The sequence below is a fragment of the Carassius carassius genome, chromosome 15, assembly GCF_963082965.1.
Source record: "Carassius carassius chromosome 15, fCarCar2.1, whole genome shotgun sequence".
In the NCBI taxonomy this organism is placed as follows: domain Eukaryota; kingdom Metazoa; phylum Chordata; class Actinopteri; order Cypriniformes; family Cyprinidae; genus Carassius; species Carassius carassius.
The window spans coordinates 26,061,360-26,082,186 of record NC_081769.1 but is presented as its reverse complement, the minus strand read 5'-3'; the positions used below and the strand labels follow the sequence as shown (position 1 = coordinate 26,082,186).

General features: G+C 38.5%; 1 protein-coding gene across 2 annotated transcripts; it reads left to right on the top strand.

Annotated features, from left to right (window-relative positions):
* The first annotated feature begins 2,166 nt into the window (after positions 1–2,166).
* On the top strand, positions 2,167–18,895 carry pi4kb (phosphatidylinositol 4-kinase, catalytic, beta). Of its 2 annotated transcripts, XM_059568248.1 has the most exons (12): positions 2,167–2,382; positions 4,282–5,324; positions 12,499–12,543; positions 14,917–15,144; positions 15,262–15,489; positions 15,579–15,688; positions 15,775–15,879; positions 15,964–16,087; positions 16,719–16,984; positions 17,065–17,197; positions 17,307–17,427; positions 17,542–18,895. In XM_059568248.1, the coding sequence occupies exons 2-12, from the start codon at positions 4,305–4,307 to the stop codon at positions 17,721–17,723; spliced, it is 2,562 nt and encodes an 853-aa protein (XP_059424231.1). In that variant the 5' UTR covers positions 2,167–2,382; positions 4,282–4,304; the 3' UTR covers positions 17,724–18,895. The 2 variants fall into 2 exon arrangements, with proteins under 2 accessions (XP_059424231.1, XP_059424232.1); XM_059568249.1 differs by lacking the exon at positions 12,499–12,543 and having other exon boundaries at positions 2,170–2,382.
* The last annotated feature ends 1,932 nt before the right edge of the window (positions 18,896–20,827 follow it).

Below are 20,827 nucleotides of genomic sequence, written 5' to 3'. Positions count from 1 at the left end.
GTGACCTGCAAAGAAACGCGTGCAGCCATCATTGCGTTGCATAAAAATGGCTTCACAGGCAAGGATATTGTGGCTACTTAGATTGCACCTAAATCAACAATTTATAGCATCATTAAGAACTTCAAGGAAAGAGGTTCAATTCTTGTAAAGAAGGCTTCAGGGCGTCCAAGAAAAGTCCAGAAAGCGCCAGGATCGTCTCCTACAGAGGATTCAGCTGCGGGATCGGAGTGCCACCAGTGCAGAGCTTGCTCAGGAATGGCAGCAGGCAGGTGTGAGCGCATCTGCACACACAGTGAGGCCAAGACTTTTGGAAGATGGCCTGGTGTCAAGAAGGGCAGCAAAGAAGCCACTTCTCTCCAAAAAAAACATCAGGGACAGATTGATCTTCTGCAGAAAGTATAGTGAATGGACTGCTGAGGACTGGGGCAAAGTCATATTCTCTGATGAAGCCCCTTTTCGATTGTTTGGGGCATCTGGAAAAAGGCTTGTCCGGAGAAGAAAAGGTGAGCGCTACCATCAGTCCTGTGTCATGCCAACAGTAAAGCATCCTGACACCATTCATGTGTGGGGTTGCTTCTCATCCAAGGGAGTGGGCTCACTCACAATTCTGCCCAAAAACACAGCCATGAATAAAGAATGGTACCAAAACATCCTCCAACAGCAACTTCTTCCAACAATCCAACAACAGTTTGGTGAAGAACAATGCATTTTCCAGCACGATGGAGCACCGTGCCATAAGGCAAAAAAAGGGACCAGAATGTTGAAATTTTGGGTCCATGGCCTGGAAACTCCCCAGATCTTAATCCCATTGAGAACTTGTGGTCAATCCTCAAGAGGCGGGTGGACAAACAAAAACCCACTAATTCTGACAAACTCCAAGAAGTGATTATGAAAGAATGGGTTGCTATCAGTCAGGATTTGGTGCTGAAGTTGATTGAGAGCATGCCCAGTCGAATTGCAGAGGTCCTGAAAAAGAAGGGCCAACACTGCAAATACTGACTCTTTGCATAAATGTCATGTAATTGTCGATAAAAGCCTTTGAAACGTATGAAGTGCTTGTATTTATATTTCAGTACATCACAGAAACAACTGAAACAAAGATCTAAAAGCAGTTTAGCAGCAAACTTTTTGAAAACTAATATTTATGTAATTCTCAAAACTTTTGGCCACGACTGTATGCATGAACTGCTTGTAACACTCCAAAAAGAAGCAAAGAAATGTTTTAATTGCATCATATGACCCCTTTAATCATTTAAAAGGGTGAACAATGTGAACAATAAATCACATCTTAAACACAAAAACTGATTTTCATTGTCTTTATATGCTTTAAACATTTTTGGAAATAAATATTTTGCATCCCAGTGAATTCAAAGGCTTTCTCGTTTGTTAGTGAAGGCTTTCCAAATCATTAGAATTGCAAAGTAGATTTTAAACACGTGGTGCAAGTGCAGAGAGTGAGAGCACTCAATCATCACTATACGTGCACACATTTTAAAATACTTCATTAGGAATACATTCTAAAACAAAGAAATCAGTGTATTTTGAGTTTCAGTGCTTATGAAACCCTCAAATACAAAATGGTCATGTAAGTGGAATAACAGGAGTAAATATTTGTACGTGTAATTTTTAAGGCATGCTTTTCTTATCAAGAAATGTAATTTTGTTTAACAACAAACACATGGAATTACAGCACTACTTAGGTTAGCTTTGTTTATTGCCATGCCCCCACCCCCCACAACATTCTGTAATTGTAAATAACTACAATACAACTATAAATAATAATTTTATAAAATGTAGTAAAAGCTGTAATATGCATCAAATAAAATTTGTCATTTATTGACTCAACCAGATTATACACACATGTATACATTTTATACAATAATAATAATTGTATAAAGTTTATTATAAAGATTAACAATTGTTATTACACTAATATTTTATATTATTATTCTTATATAATTGAGAGGCAAACGACTAGGTTCAGGTTAGTTGAGTTTACAACAGCTAATGTTTTTAACCCTTTCACAAATGTTTAAATGTACTATAAAAGAACAGCAAGCATGTAAAATATTTATCACCCTCTTTAGCTGTGTCTCAAAGCCTAGTGGGCTTCCTGCTTAGACAGCATTTGTTGGCATTGCCTAAATGCCCAAGAATGTTGTCTTGGTTGGCAGCTCTGTCAGTGTTTTGAGGCACAGGCTGTATGTGTTGTATGCTGGAATCAGGCAGTTGATGTGGGCAGCCCCGGTGTTGTCAGCTCTCCACTCACTTTCTTAGCGAACCGTACCGGTTATTCAGCAACAGGAGAACCGCAGTTCCCAAATGGGACAATTAAAATACAGATAAACCGATCATCTAAGCCTTCACCCGGTTTATTTTGAAGTAAGTCATGTGTTTTTATGTTTTCTTGGAGCGGTGCAAAAGTAGAAGAACGTTCTGAAGTAGAGACGTTGCGTTAGCTGCTTGGCTAAGAGTAGCATCCGTTTGTGTTTTTATGAGGCTTATCGTTTCAGGCCTTCATAACAGTTGCACATTTAATAATAACTAGTGTTAATTAAATTATGTTGTTGTTCAGTACATATACTATTATCCTGTTTTGAAGGAAAAGTCTCTGAGCTCTACAAGAGAGAAAAGTAGTCGACGTGTCGCTTAAAGGTCTCAGCTAAACATGCTCAGATGCTAACTAGAGTGCAATAGTCATCTGACTGATAGACTCTCAAACGTCTGAAATAGGACAAAACAAGTAATGTTTTGATTATTAAGCAGATCAGCGTATATATATGGGTGCCATTAAGATTTTTGGCAGCCAAAACTATTTGGCTTGATGTGCTTGTGCTCTCAGTTGTCTGTAGATTTTCAACTAACGTACGTAACATAAAAATAAATAAAATTGACTGTTTTTATGGCAAGTTGATTAACTAGTTTATCGTTGTTGTTTTAGTTAATCTAAATCATTGTCTAAATTATAGCTAACGTTACTGATTGTTTTTACACACTTGGCTTCAAGTTTGTTGATTTTATTTCAGTGTGTTTGATATCAAGATTATCGGATTGCATGGTTTATTTATACTGTGGCAGGCTTGTAATCTAGTTACTCAAGGTTTTCATCAAATAGAAAATAACGGTTTTGGATTGTGGAAAGTGTTGTGAGTGTTGGCATAAGGGGACTCTTGAGACTGATCGTTCATGATCTACATGTTTTGTGTTCCTCTAGATCACTGTCTTCCTCTCACATTTTAGGGTAAAAGCTGAATGAGAATTTTACTCTTTCCATTGCAATCGGAGAAGTTCAGTGAAACATTTGATACCGAATAAATAGAAGGATGCCTGTACTTGTGGTTTGATTGGGTGAATCAGTGTTGCAACTTTTACTTTTATCAGTTGAGGCTTATTGTAGAGCAGTGTTTTTCAATTAACTTGAAGAAAGAGCTGGCAAATTAGAACAACATACAAACTGTCTGTTTAGAGTCAGAGTTGGAGTCAGCATGTGATATTCGAGAGGAGATCTGGCATCTTCGTCAAGGCTGACTCAGTCCGTTCGACATCGCTTTCAGAATCAGTTTTGATTTCATCTGTTACAGTTTCAATTCTTGGTCTTAAATTTCAGTGGTTTAAGAACAAACAATTTTGCTCAAGCTGGTTTGTCTTTCATTTAGCTAAACTCGTCTGACTTTCCATTGTCAACTTGAGGACTTTCCATCACTACTATTTAACACGAAAGAAGAATCACGGGTGCTTCTAGAGGTGACTGGGCTTTATATGGCGAACTGCCTCTTTCTGACAGCCTGATCTGTTTTAAGCACAATGTTTTTTTTTTTTTTTTAATGTAGCAGCTTTGTGGAATCTGAGACTGATGCTTTGCTTTATCTGATATTGGCCTGCTGGTAATGGTGAGGTAATCTGCTGGAGGCGGATTATGGCGCTGTCCTGCGTAGCTGTGGATCAGTGGGACGTCGTGACCCTGGGGGAGTGGTGCTTAGGAAAGCCTGTTCCTCTGGGTTATTGTGAATTTTATATTTGAATGGCTGTTTACAATGTGTACAAAACTTCAGTTTTTAGTAACAGTTCATTATGGAAGTTCTTTTTGTTTGCTGATGTCTCAGACTTTTTGGCCTGTATGTAAGTTGATATTTTAAAGGCAAAAGGAAATCGAACGGACCCTGTTTACTGTCTTAAATGTTACAGCATTTTAAATGCTTTTAAATGCATTGTTTAGTCATGCTGTTGTCAATACTAAAGCTCGCTCGCTTATGGTGTGTTTTGTTGTCTCTCTGTGTTTAGCAGTGGCCTGAGAGTGTGTGGCCATGGGTGACACAGAGCTGGAGCTCTCCCCTGCCCAGCTTGAGGAGCTACAGAAGAGCCCATCCGCTTCCTCCACCTCCACCACCTCCTCGCTGTCCCTGCCCTCATCTCCTTCCTCTGGCCCACGTCCTCTCACCAGCTCCAGCCCGAGCACCAGTGAAAGCCTGCCCACCTCCAGCCCCCCTCTAGATGTCATATCCGAGGGAGTGGGTGAACTCAGCCTAGTCATCGATACCGAGGTGGCTAAGAAAGCCTGCCAGGAAGTTCTTCAGAAGGTGAAGTTCCTGAAGGCCGATGGAGAAGTATCTTCAGCCAGCTCAGAGCCAGCTTTAGTGAACGGTACAGCACACCCTGAGTCCACAGATGGAGGAAAACCTCCCAAGATCAGCCAGGAGGAGGCGGAGCTTGTGAAGAACGTGCGGCGCCGTCAAAAGAACAACTCATCCAAGCAGTCCTGGCTCCTGCGGCTCTTTGAGTCCAAGCTGTTTGACATCTCCATGGCCATCTCCTATCTTTACAATTCTAAGGAGCCTGGCGTGCAAGCCTACATCGGCAATCGACTCTTCAGCTTCCGGAACGAAGACGTGGACTTCTACTTGCCCCAGTTGCTCAATATGTACATCCACATGGACGAGGATGTGGGAGACGCCATCAAACCCTATGTGGTGTACCGCTGCCGGCAAAGCATCAATTTCTCCCTGCAGTGCGCCTGGCTGCTGGGGGCCTACTCTTCTGACATGCACATCTCCACGCAGCGCCACTCCCGTGGCACCAAACTGCGTAAACTCATCCTGTCAGATGAGCTCAAGCCCTCCAGCCAGCGCATCCGCAGGGAGGCGCCGCAGCCCCCCCCTTCCTGCCCCCCACCCTTCCATCACGGTCAGGGCATGAGCGAACACAGCCTCTCGCCCTCCAAACGCACCCACCAACGCTCCAAATCCGACGCCACCGTCAGCATCAGCCTCAGCAGCAACCTAAAGAGAACCGCAAGCAACCCCAAAGTAGAGACCAGCCAGGATGAGGTGAGACCCCTGTTACATCACATGCTTGTTTACCTAGTTAGTTTCATGAGCTGCTTTTAGATGATCCGTCCCTGGCCGTCACTTCCACCTCCCACAGATGTTGTTTCTCAGCTGTTTCATGCAAATGCAGAACGCAAACAACTCAGATTTGTGTGGTTTCTATGGCAGCACTGGAAAAGGCGTGTTGATGTTCCACTTGATGTGGTGCTGACTCTCTGACAGGCTCTGTAAAAGAAATATTCATGTAGTTACTTTAATGGCAGATGGATGAGCAATGGGAACTTCTTTCCTAGGCAGCATCCTAACTGAAATGGAACCTGAAAAGTGAACAACTACAAAGTACTACATAAAAAGCATAGAAGAGTCATCTTACAAATTATTCTGATATACTTTTATGTTAGCATGCAATTCATATTGACATCTAATAAGCATCATTAGAAAAGTTGACATGTTAAATGCATGTTTCTATTTTCTAAATGCAGGTTATTGATCTCATTTTGCGCAATTGATTCATGCATATGTTTTGAAGTTACTTTGACCTCATAATTTTTAATTTCCTTTATGGTGATGTTTGCAGGACTTCTTCAATAATTTAGTCCGATTAACCCTGCTTAACCCCTTTTTATTTTTTAGTATTTTTTTTTTTTTTACAATCGACTGCAAGCTCACATAAAGATCTGCCTTCATCCGATCCACAACTGACAAATAGAACCAAGTCCCAACCCTATATATATTTTTTTTTCCACAATCCATTTCATTCCTATATAAGTCACAATATGGAAGAAAAGATCTGTCGCTGTTTCCGTTTCATCAAGACTTGAAAATGCTGTATAGATGGGTAGTTTACTAGGTTTTGAAACCGGGAAGTGTCATCTTTTAGTGTGTATGAGTTGGTCTGCCACATGGCACCTATAAATGTACATTTTCAGTTCTAATCACAGTGAAGTCTGAAGCCTGCAGGGGGATGAATATATTTTTGTTTTTGCTCTCAGAAAATAATCAACTACCTCTGCTCACTGATTCCCAGAAGAATGATAACAGCACTGCAGCTCTTCTGTTAAGACAGGCCCTCTCTCTTTGTGTTCATTTGCACAGTCGTGATGATAGCTGATTTTTAGCATTATAATTGACCAAATTAGCAAATATCTGCTATACACACTATATACATACACCATTGAGAAGTGAGCTTAGTTTTGAATGGTTAGATTTTTGTAAAAAGTTTTAGCAAAAAGTATCTTATGCTCACCAAGGCTGCATTGGTTTGAACAAAAGTATTACAATTTAATTTATTCCTCTCAAATTGAATATTCAGCAGATATTATTACTCTAGTCTTCAGTGTCACATAATCCTTCAAAAATCATTCTAATAGGCTGAGTTGCCATTTTAAAAATTTTATCTAATTAATATTATTATTATTTTCTATATTAAAAGCGCTACTTAATATTTCTGTGGAAACCGTGATGAATGTCTTCAGTATTTTTTTTTTTCAGGAATAGAAAGATAAAACTACCCTCTTTATTAATAAAAGAAGACAATATAAATGTCTTTACTTGTTGCTTTGATTAATTTAATGCACCCTTTCTGAATAAAAGTTTTAATTTAATTAAAAAATAATAATTACACTGACCCCAGACAGTAGTGTATCGGTCACTTGTATTAGTATAGTCTGTGGTTATTACTCTAATGTAACAATTAATAAATTAGGTTTTAAACGTGAAGATCTGTGATCAGTTTGAACTTTAGATTGTTCATTTATCTTTGTTCCCCTTAATAGCAGGCTAATCGTTGTGGTAATGTGGAGTGGAGTTACAATTTAGCAATATACCATATACACACTGTATTTATTTTCTGATAAGACTTTATGGTTTGTAATCAAAAGTCATGACCGTTTTATGTAAATATGTTGATAAGGATATTAATTCATTTGTGGGTGTCATTGTGGTTTATACAGATGTGTGTCTTAGCCAACCATAAACCCGATTGGCAAAATTGGTATTAAAATAAAACTGACTGTTTAATTGGTCTGGCCAATATTAAATTAAATTAAATTAAATTTTTATCCTATTTTATCGCTTTTATCCAAAGCGACTTAGTGCATTCAGGCTATCAATTTTTACCTATCATGTGTTCCCGGGGGAATCGAACCCCCAACCTTGCGCTTGATAACGCAACGCTCTACCAGTTGAGTTACAGGAACACTATATGTATACATACATATATATATATATATATATATATATATATATATATATATATATATATATATATATATATATATACACATATATATATATATATATATATATATATACACACTATAACAATATATGTCAATGTCTTATTTATAGTAAGATTCCAGTCTATGTAATAGCTTTTCACCAGTCAGGATGTTAGTATAGACCATATTGACTTGACCATTACCTTTTGTGTGTCCCGAGTAGTGTATCATTGAAACCGTAGGGCAGAACCTACCATGGATCAACTTCTATTGTGATAAGTAACTTTAGAGCTCCCTTCCGATTTTCTTCATTTTAACCTCGTCGCACAGCACACACCCTCTGTTCTGACGTTCAAGCATGTGTACATGATCACTCGCCTTCCTCTTTTATTTTCGTGAATAGTTTCTTCCCTATCCTTCTTCCTCCGAACATGATCTTGGTGCAGCATGTGCTGCTATGGCAACAGCGATGTCGCCATTCACATAGCAGTGAGCCACTCCACTGGTAAATGAAGTAAAGATCAGCTATTATGAAATGTGTTGCTCCACAACTCCTCCACACCGTTTACACACTACAGCGAACAACTTTTGAGAGCCAAAGGTGTTAACATTGGAATGCCACTTTGTGGTTTCATCTCCACCTTGTGAAGTGCAGTGTAGGTGTCTAATGTGAATTGCGTTAAGGCTGAACAAACATTAGTCAGTAAGTATAGATTTGCTCAAAGGTTAAAGGGTTTTCTTTGAGGAACAGCTGTGTGATGTAAATGAAAATCCAGAAATGTTATATCGGACATATTTTTTTTTTAAATACAGCTTTTCTTGGTTGTTTGAGCATTGTGTCATGCTTATTTTTCTATTGGTGGATCGGGTGCAGAGCCTTATTTTATATCCCACACAAAATGCACTGATAAGTTAACCGATCCACTGTGATTTATTTGCACTTTTCAGCTGTAGTTTTCAACTTAATCATGTAAATATTTCAGCCTGCTGGATTTTCTGTGTCCAAAGAGTGAATATTTATTTAAGAAAGATAAAACAAGGCTTATCATCTCCCTTTTTTTTAAAGCCTGTGAGGACAGAGGTTTGCTATGAGGTAAAGTCCACTGTGTTTTATCATGTGGAATTTGGACCCCTGTTTGGTTATGGGGACTGATGTTTCTCTTTCTCCCCCATCATGCCAATTCAGCCAGAGCCTAAATCTGGGTCACAGTGAAGCATTTACAATGAAATGGGTGGGGGAAATGTTTTGATCATATTAAAATACTCATGGTTTCAATAATATAGCTGTAAGATGTAAATAATGTGTGGTTTGACATGATTTTAGTGCGAATAAATACTAAATAACTCTAACTTTGTCTCAATTTTTAACTATATATATATAATGTAATGTCTAAACCCCTAAACTGATGACAACTTTACAGCTCAGTAAAACAGATTTAACACAATAATTAATGTAAGTGATTTGTATATAAAAAAAATTCTGTTTTTATTAATCAAAAACGGACACATTATAAGTTATGGTAAACTTGATTCTTGCTTTTTATAAAAAAAAAAAAAGACAGAAAAGAAAACAAGTGATGAGTCATTCATTTTTAGTGGTAATCAGCATTTTTATTATTATTTAGTTTTACATTTTCTGAGATGTGCCTGCTTGTGCAAGAGTCACTTCCACAGGACACATGACCACATCTTCTAAACAAGACTGAATTGTAAAGTGACTGTTTGCTGGATGAGGTACAAGTGAACATGACAGCTGTTGATACTCCATGAGAATTGGAGCAAGACCGCTGTTTGACACTCCCTGAGAACTGAGAGACAACAGCTGTTCAACAGCTGTAACACGGGCCTGGAGAACAGTATGGTCCATGAAAGTTGAATGCAAAGTATGTTTATAAGTGGCCAATGCAGGGTTGTAATTGTGAGTGCCAATCTGTTGAGTTTCAGGTGGGTGGCAAGCAGCTTAGGTGGCCAATGATCATATGCTGTGGGGGAAGAAGCCTGGCAGATCAGGCTTGGATGCTCTGGTATCTTTTTCCAAATTGCAGAAGGGAAGGGTAGAGTCTTCATTTTCTTAGCTGCAATATTTTAAGGGGCACTTTTCTGATTTAGGGGCTAGTAGTCAGGCTCCAGTGCTCACTGTGCTTGCACTTTATTTCATGCAGCCAGCTGGATTGTGTGGATTTGTTTATTTGCATAACCAACTAGTGCATCATAGACCAGGGCTCAACAATCAGGATGTTCCATAGTTCATAGTTTGGCCCTTGCAAAAATAATTGTATTAATTATTATTTTATTTTATTTTATTTTTTTTTGTATTACATTACTTTTTTTTTCTTCTATAGGTGAAATCTTTGTAAAATACACTACCCTTCAAACATGTTGGCTAAACAAGATTTTTTGATAACTCTTTAGTATAGGGACCAATTCCCACTATTATTGTTAGTTATTAACATTCCTATTATGAACATATTGGCTGTTTATTAGTACTTATAAAGAACATATTTTGCATTACCATATTCTACATCCTTAATCATACACAGTACCTAAACTTAACTACCTTACTAATAACTATTAATAAGCAGCAAATTAGGAGTTTGAGACCAAGTGATAGTTATTGGTTTGTTAATAGCAATTGTTGTTGTTGTTGTTGTTGTTATTATTATTATTATTTTATTTTTTCTTGCTCAGCAGGGACACATTAGATTGGTCAAAAGTGAGAGGAAAAAGATTGATTGTACATTGTTACAAAAGATTTATATTTGAAATACATGCTGTCCTTTTGATCTTTCTATTTATCAAAGATTATTGAAAAAAAAAACTGTATTGTTTCCAAAAACATATTATGCAGAACAACTGTTTTTAACAAGAAAGGTTACTTGAGAACCCAATCAGCATATTGGAATGATTTCTGAAGCATCAATTCTGCATTGCCATCACAGGAATAAATTATATATATTTAAATGTTTTTTTGCTGCTTTACTATATTTTGATGTGTGTGTATATATATATATATATACATGCTATTGTTTCTTGAATATTTGAATCCTATTTGGCATTGTTCTTGTCAACAGTACTTAAACATGGCAGAACCACTGTAATGCAGACTTTTGTGGCTTACTGCTTTAGTATCTGGCAGGAAGTAATCCATTTTATGTTCATGGCCTCTTTGTTTTTGCCTAGTGTTAGTGAGCAGGAACACACAGTGTGTGTCATGTGAGTAAAAGCATGATGAATTCATGCAGTCTGGAGGCTATGATGAATAGTGCTGTTAGCATAACCTGTGTATCTGTGTCTCATGTCCACACACTCCAGCCTACCACTCCTTCTTGCAGTAATATAGCCTATATTAGGGCTGCACGATGTGTCGTTTAAGCATCGATATCGCGATGTACGAATCCACGATAGTCACATAGCAGGATGTGCGATGTAGGCTGTCGTAGCTGATCTGTTATTCATTAACTGTACGGGCCAGCTGCTCCCCGGCCCTTGACGAATGTGATTCGCAGATTAATTGCACAGCTTAACCATCATAGAGTGAAAGTTTTTTCATTGACAGGACTGAAAAACACATGCAAGTTTAACAGGGCAGAGAGAGAGAGCGCGAGAGAGACACAGAGAGAGAGAGAGAGAGCGCGCGAGAGAGACAGAGAGGGAGAGAGAGCGCGCGCGCGAGAGAGACAGAGAGAGAGCATGTGCGAGAGAGACAGAGAGAGCGCGCGCGCGAGAGAGACAGAGAGAGCGCTCGCGAGAGAGACAGAGAGCGTGCGCGCGAGAGACAGAGAGAGAGAGAGAGAGCGCGCGCGCGAGAGACAGAGAGAGAGCGCGCGCGCGAGAGACGGAGAGAGAGCGCGCGCGAGAGAGACAGAGAGAGAGCGAGCCGTCTTCAAACAACAGGAGCGCTGTCTTGCTCTCTCTCCCTCCCGCATATTAATCAATTGACGCGATGGTGTCGATGTTTAAATCATTTAAAATGAGAATGTAAGTGTGCTCACCCCATTTTTGTTTGTAAGAAAAAATATCGCAATATATATCGCAGAAAAATAAAATATCGCAATGTCATTTTTTCCCAATATCGTGCAGCCCTAGCCTATATGTGTGTTATAATAATAATAATATAGTAGTACTATTATTATTTGGATAATTAACAGCAGGACAGTAGTTGTTGAAGTAAGTCTTCATGTTTAGCACTGTCTTAACCAAACTTGGCTTGATGATATATCAACATGCATTTAAAACGCTTTTTTGTTTTTGTCCTAACCAGCAGTTCAATTCAATTCAATTCAAGTTTATTTGTATAGCGCTTTTTACAATACAAATCGTTACAAAGCAACTTTACAGAAAATTATGTAACCACAAGCAGTGACTAGTGACAGTTATTTCTGTCGCATTACCACACCCAATGTGAAAACCGCATCTCATTACAGTACATTAGACATTAAATATCTTCTGATTTGTTTTTTTGTATAGTACAATAATTGGTATGATCAAAGATCTTCGGGAGTGTGCGTTTGGCAATCCACCATGATGGCTAATGAGTAAACGTCATTTTCTGATAAGGGTTTACGGTTGGGTTTCTAAATCGTAGCCATTTTATTTTAATATGTAGATCATAAAAGTAATCCAGCCGTGAGGTGTGGCCTTGATGGAGGAGTGTGTGTGTGTGTGTGTGTGTGTGTGTGTCGTGTAATCCCTCATCTTGTCCTCACCACCATCACTGTGCTTTACATGGGTTTGATCCGTGCGGCTCTCAGAGATTAGGCCCAGTCTCCATCAACAGCCAGAGATAAACATGACACAGTCATTTTTTCAGGCCTGCGGAGTCACGGCCAGGCCCTGCTGCTCAAACAGATGGGACTAGTGTAACCTTGAAATGTGTTTTTGTCTTGTTCTGACCCCCTCCACCCTCCCCTGCTCTTGCACTATGACTCCCCTCTCCCTGCTCTTCCCTTTCCCAGGATCTGAGCTCCAGCTCCGACAGTCTCGAGCTAGAGGCTGGTACAGTAAGTCTCTCACGTCTAATAACGCTCCTCTGTGCTTAGTGGGATGATGGCTGTGTTCGTTTGCAGGCGGGGTTGACTCCACAGATTCCTTCAAATGTGTGCCTTCAAGCTTTGCAATCATGTTATCAAATGTCACAAATTGGGCATAGTATTGCCATTTTACAAGAAAAGGTACAAATAGTTTGTGAAATTCTTAATATTAATATAATTTTTTCAATAAGGTCTGTTAACATCTGGAGACAAACTAGATGTAATGTATTTAAATTGTTATAATTTCTATTCTATTGTACTGTTTGCAGTGATTTCTATTATTATTTTTTAATTATAATTATTTTTTAAACCCTTTTTGGTGTCCAAATACAGTTTAAAACCCCAGTTTTAATTAGTTATTATTTGTATTATTTATAAAAAATATTTAATCAATTTTAACTATAATGTTAAGGAACAGGGTTGACTGATAGTCATCACTACAATTTAATAATAACAATAAAAAAAGCTACATTTAGTCTTATATTATATGTAGCATAGTTCTCCAGTGGTGTTCCATTAGGCCTTTACTTCTTAAAGCATCGAGTCACTAGTTTGTACCTTATTTGTGAAAGATATATATTGTATGTTGCATATTCATGTGAAGACATTTCTTCATCCGTGAACTGATGCCATGCTTGCAAACACTTGTTCTTTGTGTGGTTGTTCTTTTCAGTTTTAGCTGTAATAATTATTTGGATTTGACATTTTTCTCTCATTCTCTTATTTAATCAATCATGGTCGAAGTGTTTTTTACTTTTAATAATGTTAATAAAGATGGGACAGATTTGTTTTAGGTTCTGTGATCTTTGGTTTCTTACAGAGTTTGTAAACCTTGGCAAAGGAGAATTCTCTGGAAAGTGTTTTAATTTGGTGGAATGAGTTCTTTCCATTGGTGTTTTGGGCGCTCTTTTGAATGTTTGCAAAGGATCAAGTGGTATTCTTAGTTCTTAAAAAAAAATAAAAATTGTCATGTTTCTGTAACCCCTTCTACATGGATTACAGATATCCATGTATCATTTGACAACTATGAACCATAGGTCGCACATGTGGAGGAGTTTGATGAGTCTTTCTCCACATTTTCCTGTCCTTGGATGACTATGTATTTGTGTTAATACTTTTTCCTCATTTCAGGTGATGCTATTCATTCATGACTCACTTGCTCTACCCTGTGGTCAGCTGTTGCTTAAACACTCTCGCTCACTGTTCCTCATTTGTTTTTATGTCCATGCTTCACTTTGAGTTTAGAATGCTGTACCAATCATGCATGCAGATATTTAGCAGTTTGAGTACTGCTCCACATATTCCTGTGCTGAATAATTAAACAGTCATGTGCAATAACTCATCAATAGAAAATTCAGTGACCAGTTAAGTTTGGGTGTACAGTCTTTGGTACGATACCCGCTGGGATAGGAGTGTTTTAACATTGGGAAATATGACATATAGCCTTTAAAGGGATAGTTCACCCAAAAATGAAAACTCTGTCATTAATTACTTACTCATTCCTGTAAGACCTTTGTTCATCTTTGGAACACAAATGAAGATATTTTTTGATGAATTCAGAGAGCTCTCTGACCCTCCCATAAGCATCCTTACACAACCAAGGTCCAGAAACGTAGCGAGTACATTTGTTAAAATAATCCACGTCACATCAGTGGTTCAATCGTAGTTTTACAAAGCTACATGAATACTTTTTGTGCAACCATTTATTTTCTTCCGTGTATGCGTCATGGTACTTTCATGAAGATAGACACGGAAGAGAAGGAATTGGTGAATAAAAAGTAATTATTTTTGCACAAAAAGTATTCTCGTTGTGTCCTAAAATTATGGTTGAACCACTGATGGGTTCAACCACATGGATTATTTTAACAATCTCCTTACTTCATTTCTGGGCCTTGAACGTGGTAGATGTGTTGCTGTCTATACATAGTCAGAAAGCTCTCAGATTTCATAAAAAAAAGATCTTAATTTGTGTTACGAAGATGAATAAAAGTCTTACAGGTTGGGAACAACATGAAGCTTAGTAATTCATTAGAATTTTTGGGTGAACTATCCGTTTGACTTTGCTTTTATGCTTCACGTCACACCTCCTGAATATCTGAACTGTGCTGAATATCAGCGCATTGTTATCGGGTTACAAAATTTGTGAAATATTGGTATCGTACCATTTTTAAATCAGTGGTACTTTATAAAATTAATTTTCTATCATTTTTTATATCATGCGACCCTTTTTGTTAGAATCATTTGCAAATCTGTTTGCATATGTTTCATTTTGTGTGTTAAAATGACTTTTCTCTCTCTTTCCATCATCTTTCATTTCCTCTCTCAATCTTCATTCGCTCTCAGCCTGTGCGTCTGACTCCTCAGAGGGAGTTCATTAAGTCTCTCATGGGGATCGGGAAGAGACTGGCCACTCTGCCCACTAAAGAACAGAAGACCCAGAGGCTCATCTCAGAGCTGTCCCTACTCAACCACAAGCTGCCTGCCCGGGTCTGGCTGCCCACAGCTGCCTTTGACCATCACGTGGTGCGTGTACCCCACACACAGGCCGTCGTGCTCAACTCGAAGGATAAGGTAAAGTTGTGCTGAGATAAGAATTTAAACATCTGAGTTTCTTTGTTCTACTGGGTTTTGAAAGACTCCTCCTTTCTTAATTTCATGTCTAAAGATTGTTAAACTATGCTTTTTCAGGCACCTTACTTAATCTACGTTGAAGTTCTGGAATGTGAGAACTTTGAAACTTCTAGTGTGCCGGTGAGAATCCCAGAAACACGGATCCGCAGCACGCGATCCGTAGAGAATCTTCCCGATTGTGGCATTACGCCTGACCAGCGTGCCAGCAGCTTCTCCACAGTTCCCAATTACGACAATGATGACGAGGCATGGTCTGTAGATGACATCGGAGAGCTGCAAGTGGAGGTACTCACACAGAGTGACTATAAGAGCAACATCTACAAATTTGCTGCCATTTGAGAACTGACCTTTATTTATTTTTTTTGGTCCCTAAGCTTCCAGAGATCCACACCAACAGTTATGACAACATTTCCCAGTTCTCAGTAGATAGCATCACCAGCCAGGAGAGCAAGGAACCTATTTTTATTGCAGCTGGAGATATCAGGTACCCCTGGAGATAATGCATCAATATTTCCAAACAGTGAGAAATACAATACTAATTTGATTTAACTGGAATGTTTGTTATCTCAGACGACGCCTGTCTGAGCAACTCGCCCACACCCCCACCACATTTAGGAGGGACCCAGAGGATCCCTCAGCTGTAGCCTTAAAGGAACCATGGCAGGAGAAAGTGAGGTATGTGTATGACATTCTCCACCAAGGATGGTTGGTTCATTTGTTTGTTGAGTCTGATTTAATGATTCCTGTGTCGTTAAATAGACGGATCAGGGAAGGCTCCCCCTATGGCCACCTGCCCAACTGGCGTCTACTGTCTGTTATTGTGAAATGTGGCGATGACCTGAGACAGGAGCTTCTTGCCTATCAAGTGCTGAAACAACTGCAGGTTGCACTCTTCATATTTTGTCTTTCAAATTGGGGTTAAATCTAGGGATGCATAATATATCAGTACCATAGTCAATATCGGCCAGTATTGTATGTTTCATTGTGCTTGCTCATTTCCCTTTTTTTTTTTTTTTTTTTAAACATAATTAAATTTTTCACACTGTTCATTATAATGTTGTGATGCCAAAATCACTTGTAGACTTTATAGTGATTCATTTTAGGTTTTAGTGCTTTGATTTTTTATTTATTTATCAGCTTTTTAAAAATGTTATTTTAATGTTGGTTCACATTGTCATTTAAAATCTATATTAACTTTTTTACAAATTTTAATGTACATTACCGTTTAAAAATTTGGGGTCGGTAAGATTAAAATATTTTTGAAAGAAATTTCTTATGCTCAAAGAGGCTACATTTATTGAAGCAGCATTTACTCCAGTCTTCAGTGTCAAGTGATCCTTTAGAAATCATCCTGAAATGCAGATTTGGTTGTTATCCTTAACTCATCCTTGCTGAGTAAAGTTATTATATATAAATCTTACTGACCCCAAACTTTTGTTTGTGTTTATTGATGTGAGGTCTGCTTAGGCATTGTTGCTATACTGGATCTTCTCACCATCTTTGTTGTCTTCTAGATTATCTGGGAGCAAGAACGTGTTCCCTTGTGGATCAAGCCCTACAAGATCCTGGTCATCTCCTCAGACAGTGGTATGATTGAGCCAGTGGTCAACGCTGTGTCCATTCACCAGGTGAAGAAACAGAGTCAGCTTTTATTGCTCGACTACTTCCGGCAAGAGCATGGGAACTACAATACAGAGGAATTCCTTACCGCTCAGCGCAACTTTGTTCAGAGCTGCGCTGGCTACTGTCTCATCTGCTATCTGCTGCAGGTCAAGGACAGGTGAGAGAGACATTGCTGGAATCATGTCAGAAAATAAAGCATTTGGATACTTTTTAACCACCTTTTTGTCTTGATTTCAGGCACAATGGAAATATCCTGCTAGACTCTGAGGGCCACATCATTCACATCGACTTTGGCTTCATCCTTTCCAGCTCTCCACGTAACTTGGGCTTCGAGACTTCTGCCTTCAAACTGACAAGTGAATTTGTGGATGTAAGCACTGCTATGTTAATACTGGATGAAGTCATCATCGAATATGGAGGAGGATTTAAAAAGAATGATCAGCTTCTCAGTATCGTTCAAATCTGTGCATCTCTTTTAGGTGATGGGAGGACTTGACGGAGACATGTTTAATTATTATAAGATGCTAATGCTCCAAGGCCTCATCGCTGCTCGCAAGCACATGGAGAAAGTCATCCAGATTGTAGAAATCATGCAGCAAGGTATTGTTCATCTGAAGCTTCAGGGGATGGAGCATCTTTGTTTTTCTATATTCATTTGATTGCATTTGTGTTACCGTTCAGTTTCTCTTATAAAGCGGTTTATTTGTTCTGCAGGTTCTCAGCTTCCCTGCTTCCACGGCTCCAGCACCATCCGTAACCTGAAGGAGCGTTTCCACATGAACCAGACGGAGGAGCAGCTGCAGGTACTGGTGGAGCAGATGGTGGACGGCTCCATGCGTTCCATCACTACCAAGCTGTACGATGGCTTTCAGTATCTCACCAACGGCATCATGTGAGCGGTGGCCGGGGTGCACATGGACTACAGCGCTAAAACTGGAAAAAAGGCTGCACCACTTTGAAAACCACTCCTAACGCCTGTTTCCCATAACCACCCGTGTGTTTCTGCACTCTTCAGACTGATTATCTTTGTAGATGTTCTTTTTTTTTTTACCCTGACTGAAGAGGTCTCGAGCTGTGAAGTAACTGTTTGTCGTCTTTTTTTCAACAGCCTTTTCTTTCGTTTAAACCCTCGCTTTTTTGTAACGTCATCTTGCAGAACTCTGGATGCCCAGAGTTTAATTTTATTCAGCTTTCCAGTGCCTCATTTAAACACTACGCTGCTCTGTGACTCACCTGTGTACTGACTGACTTCAACACCCCAGATTATCATCATCATCATCAGCTTTTTTTGTTGCTATGCCACTAATGATACATACTTTGGATGAATAACATTCAGAATTTCAACACGCACTCACACAGTGGGGTGGAAAACAGGAGATGCTGTATCAAAGCCTGTAAATTGCATTGTGAAATGAGGGAAGGAATACACTGCTGTATTGTTCAGCTTTGTGAAGTCAGTGTTACATGAACTGTTTAAAAGAGAACTTCAGCTCAGAGACCATTAAGCCATGAAATGTTTGCTTAAGGCGCTCTCATTTGACCCTGTGAGAAGCGCTTGAGCCGTAAAAGGGTTAATGAAGCTTTTTAATTCAATATGGATGTGTTAAATGTCAAGACACCAAAGACACAGACCAGTGACTAATCATATGAGAGTTTTAATCTTGAATTGATAAAGCCAACAATGTAAAATAATTAGGACTTAATTAAAATAACCTGCTTTGTTTTCTAGGTCAAAATAAATGTGTAAAGAAACTTATTTGAGTTTCCATAGGTCTGGACTGGAATATGGTGGACTGAGAGATATGAACACTATTTATTGCCCTTTTACAGATATTTCATATACTTACATGACACTTATGATATGACTCTTTCTCAACGTTCTCTGTGGATTTCATTTCATTTTGTTGGACATGTTATAATCCAAGTTGTGCTAATTTGTACAGCTAAATTGAATTTATAATGTGCATTCTTACAGCTGATCTCAACCTGAGGTGGGCAGCCATGTTTAACTGTGTGACTGTGAGCCACTTGTTTTTTTCTTTATTAAACCGAGAGAAGTTGTTCAGAATCTGTTGCACAGGAGAAATGGAAAGGGCTATGAAAAAGCGAGAGAAATCAACACATTCTTTTCTTGTTTTTATTTCCTACACAAGTACAGGTATAAAATTCCCTGCCTAAAATTTCTTATATATATATATATATATTATTCTTTATTTCATTGAAATTGGGCGTGTGTTGAGCCTAGTCTTCTTTACCTGTGACATCAATGCTTCTCTTAATAGTTTTAATTGATTCTCTTAGCGGGAGCCACAATTTACTTTCATTTGTTTGCTTGTGCGAGGGCAGTTTAGTATGGAAGCACATGGGTAGCGATATTCAATTTGCAATGTTATATGCAAAATGGCAATGCAATATGTAAAATGACAATGCATTTCTGTATTTACATTTTCATTTTCCAATACATTTGTGCAACGTTTGGTGCAAAATGAAAATGAAAAATAAATTACATAAATTTCATTTGCCATTTCATACACCAGTTTTAATATGTAAAATGAAAACTAATTTTAACGCTTTATAAGTTGCAAAATTAAAATGTATTACAGACATTATTAGATAAGTATAACATGTTTAAGCAAAAACTGTGGCAAAATTATCATTTAAATGCTATTTTTCTTAAATGCATTAACACTCACAGTCAAGACACTTACTATTGCATTTTCATTCAGTGTCCCGCGATGAATGTAGCAAAATTCAATGTGCCCATAGAAAATGCATTCCGAGCCGATCACGTGTCCGCCCCCTCGCGCCATGTCAATCACTGCGTGAACAGGGCGGGGTTTTGCAGAAGGTCTGAGACTCAGATCTCAAGAAGGATTCAAATGAGAGAACATGGACAAGACCGTTGGTCCGTGTACGTTTTGATCATTTCGGTTTATGGCTTCAATATTTCATTCGCACTTGTGGGCGGAGCTGAAACGCTGCTTTCATCTGATTGGTCGAATCGCTCCAGCTTCAGCTCGGTCTTTTCATTCTTTCAGGCAGAATAAGAGTCAGTGCGAGTGAAGCACTGTAATGTCTGAAACCACCGCTCACTGTTAATTAGCATAATATTTGAATCAGATGTAGCTGGGCACATAATTCGTGCTGCTGAGAACTGCAAATTATTTCTAGGTTGTAGTATTGTATGAATATTGTCCCACTGATAAATACAGTGCAAGTAGTTCTGTCTCTTTGGAAAAAGTGAAGTGGAAATAAAAATCAATAATAGACTGAACAGTTCCATGTCTGTAACATTTACCACTCTCATCTTTTAAGTCATAAGGCACTAGGTATGTGTGCGTGACATTAATAAATAATTGTAAAAATTAATATTGTTACATTTCTGAAATAAAAATATTAAAATTAGCTCTATGCTGCTCAGTGCTCCTGTAGCCTACCCCAGAGCGCCCTCTCGCTGCTGTAGACGGTAATGTTTTCTCTTGGTTCTGAATAAATGCGACTTATATATGTTTCTTTCCTCGTCATGACGTATTTTTGGACTGATGCAACTTATACCGAAAAATACGGGTAACATTATTATTATTTATTACAAGAGTAACTGACACAGACTAGAACTTTAATGTTTCACCAAATTCAGCTCAGATCTTCAGACTCGTCTGACTTGTGTTTCTGTATAACTGGCCAGACTTACCTTCCCAAAAAATCCTATTTAATTTTATTTCATAAATTTAACTATATTTATTTCCACTTCACTGTTATCCAAGGAGACAGAACTATTTGCACTGTTTTTATCAGTGGGACAATATTTATACAATACTATATAACCTAGAAATAATTTAATGGGGTCTCTTGCAAGTCGCAGCAGCACGAATTATGTGGCCAGCATCATCTGATTCAAATATTATGCTAATTAACAGTGAGCGGTGGTTTCAGACATTACAGTGCTTCACTCGCACTGACTCTTTTTCTGTCTGAAAGAATGAAAAGACCGAGCTGAAGC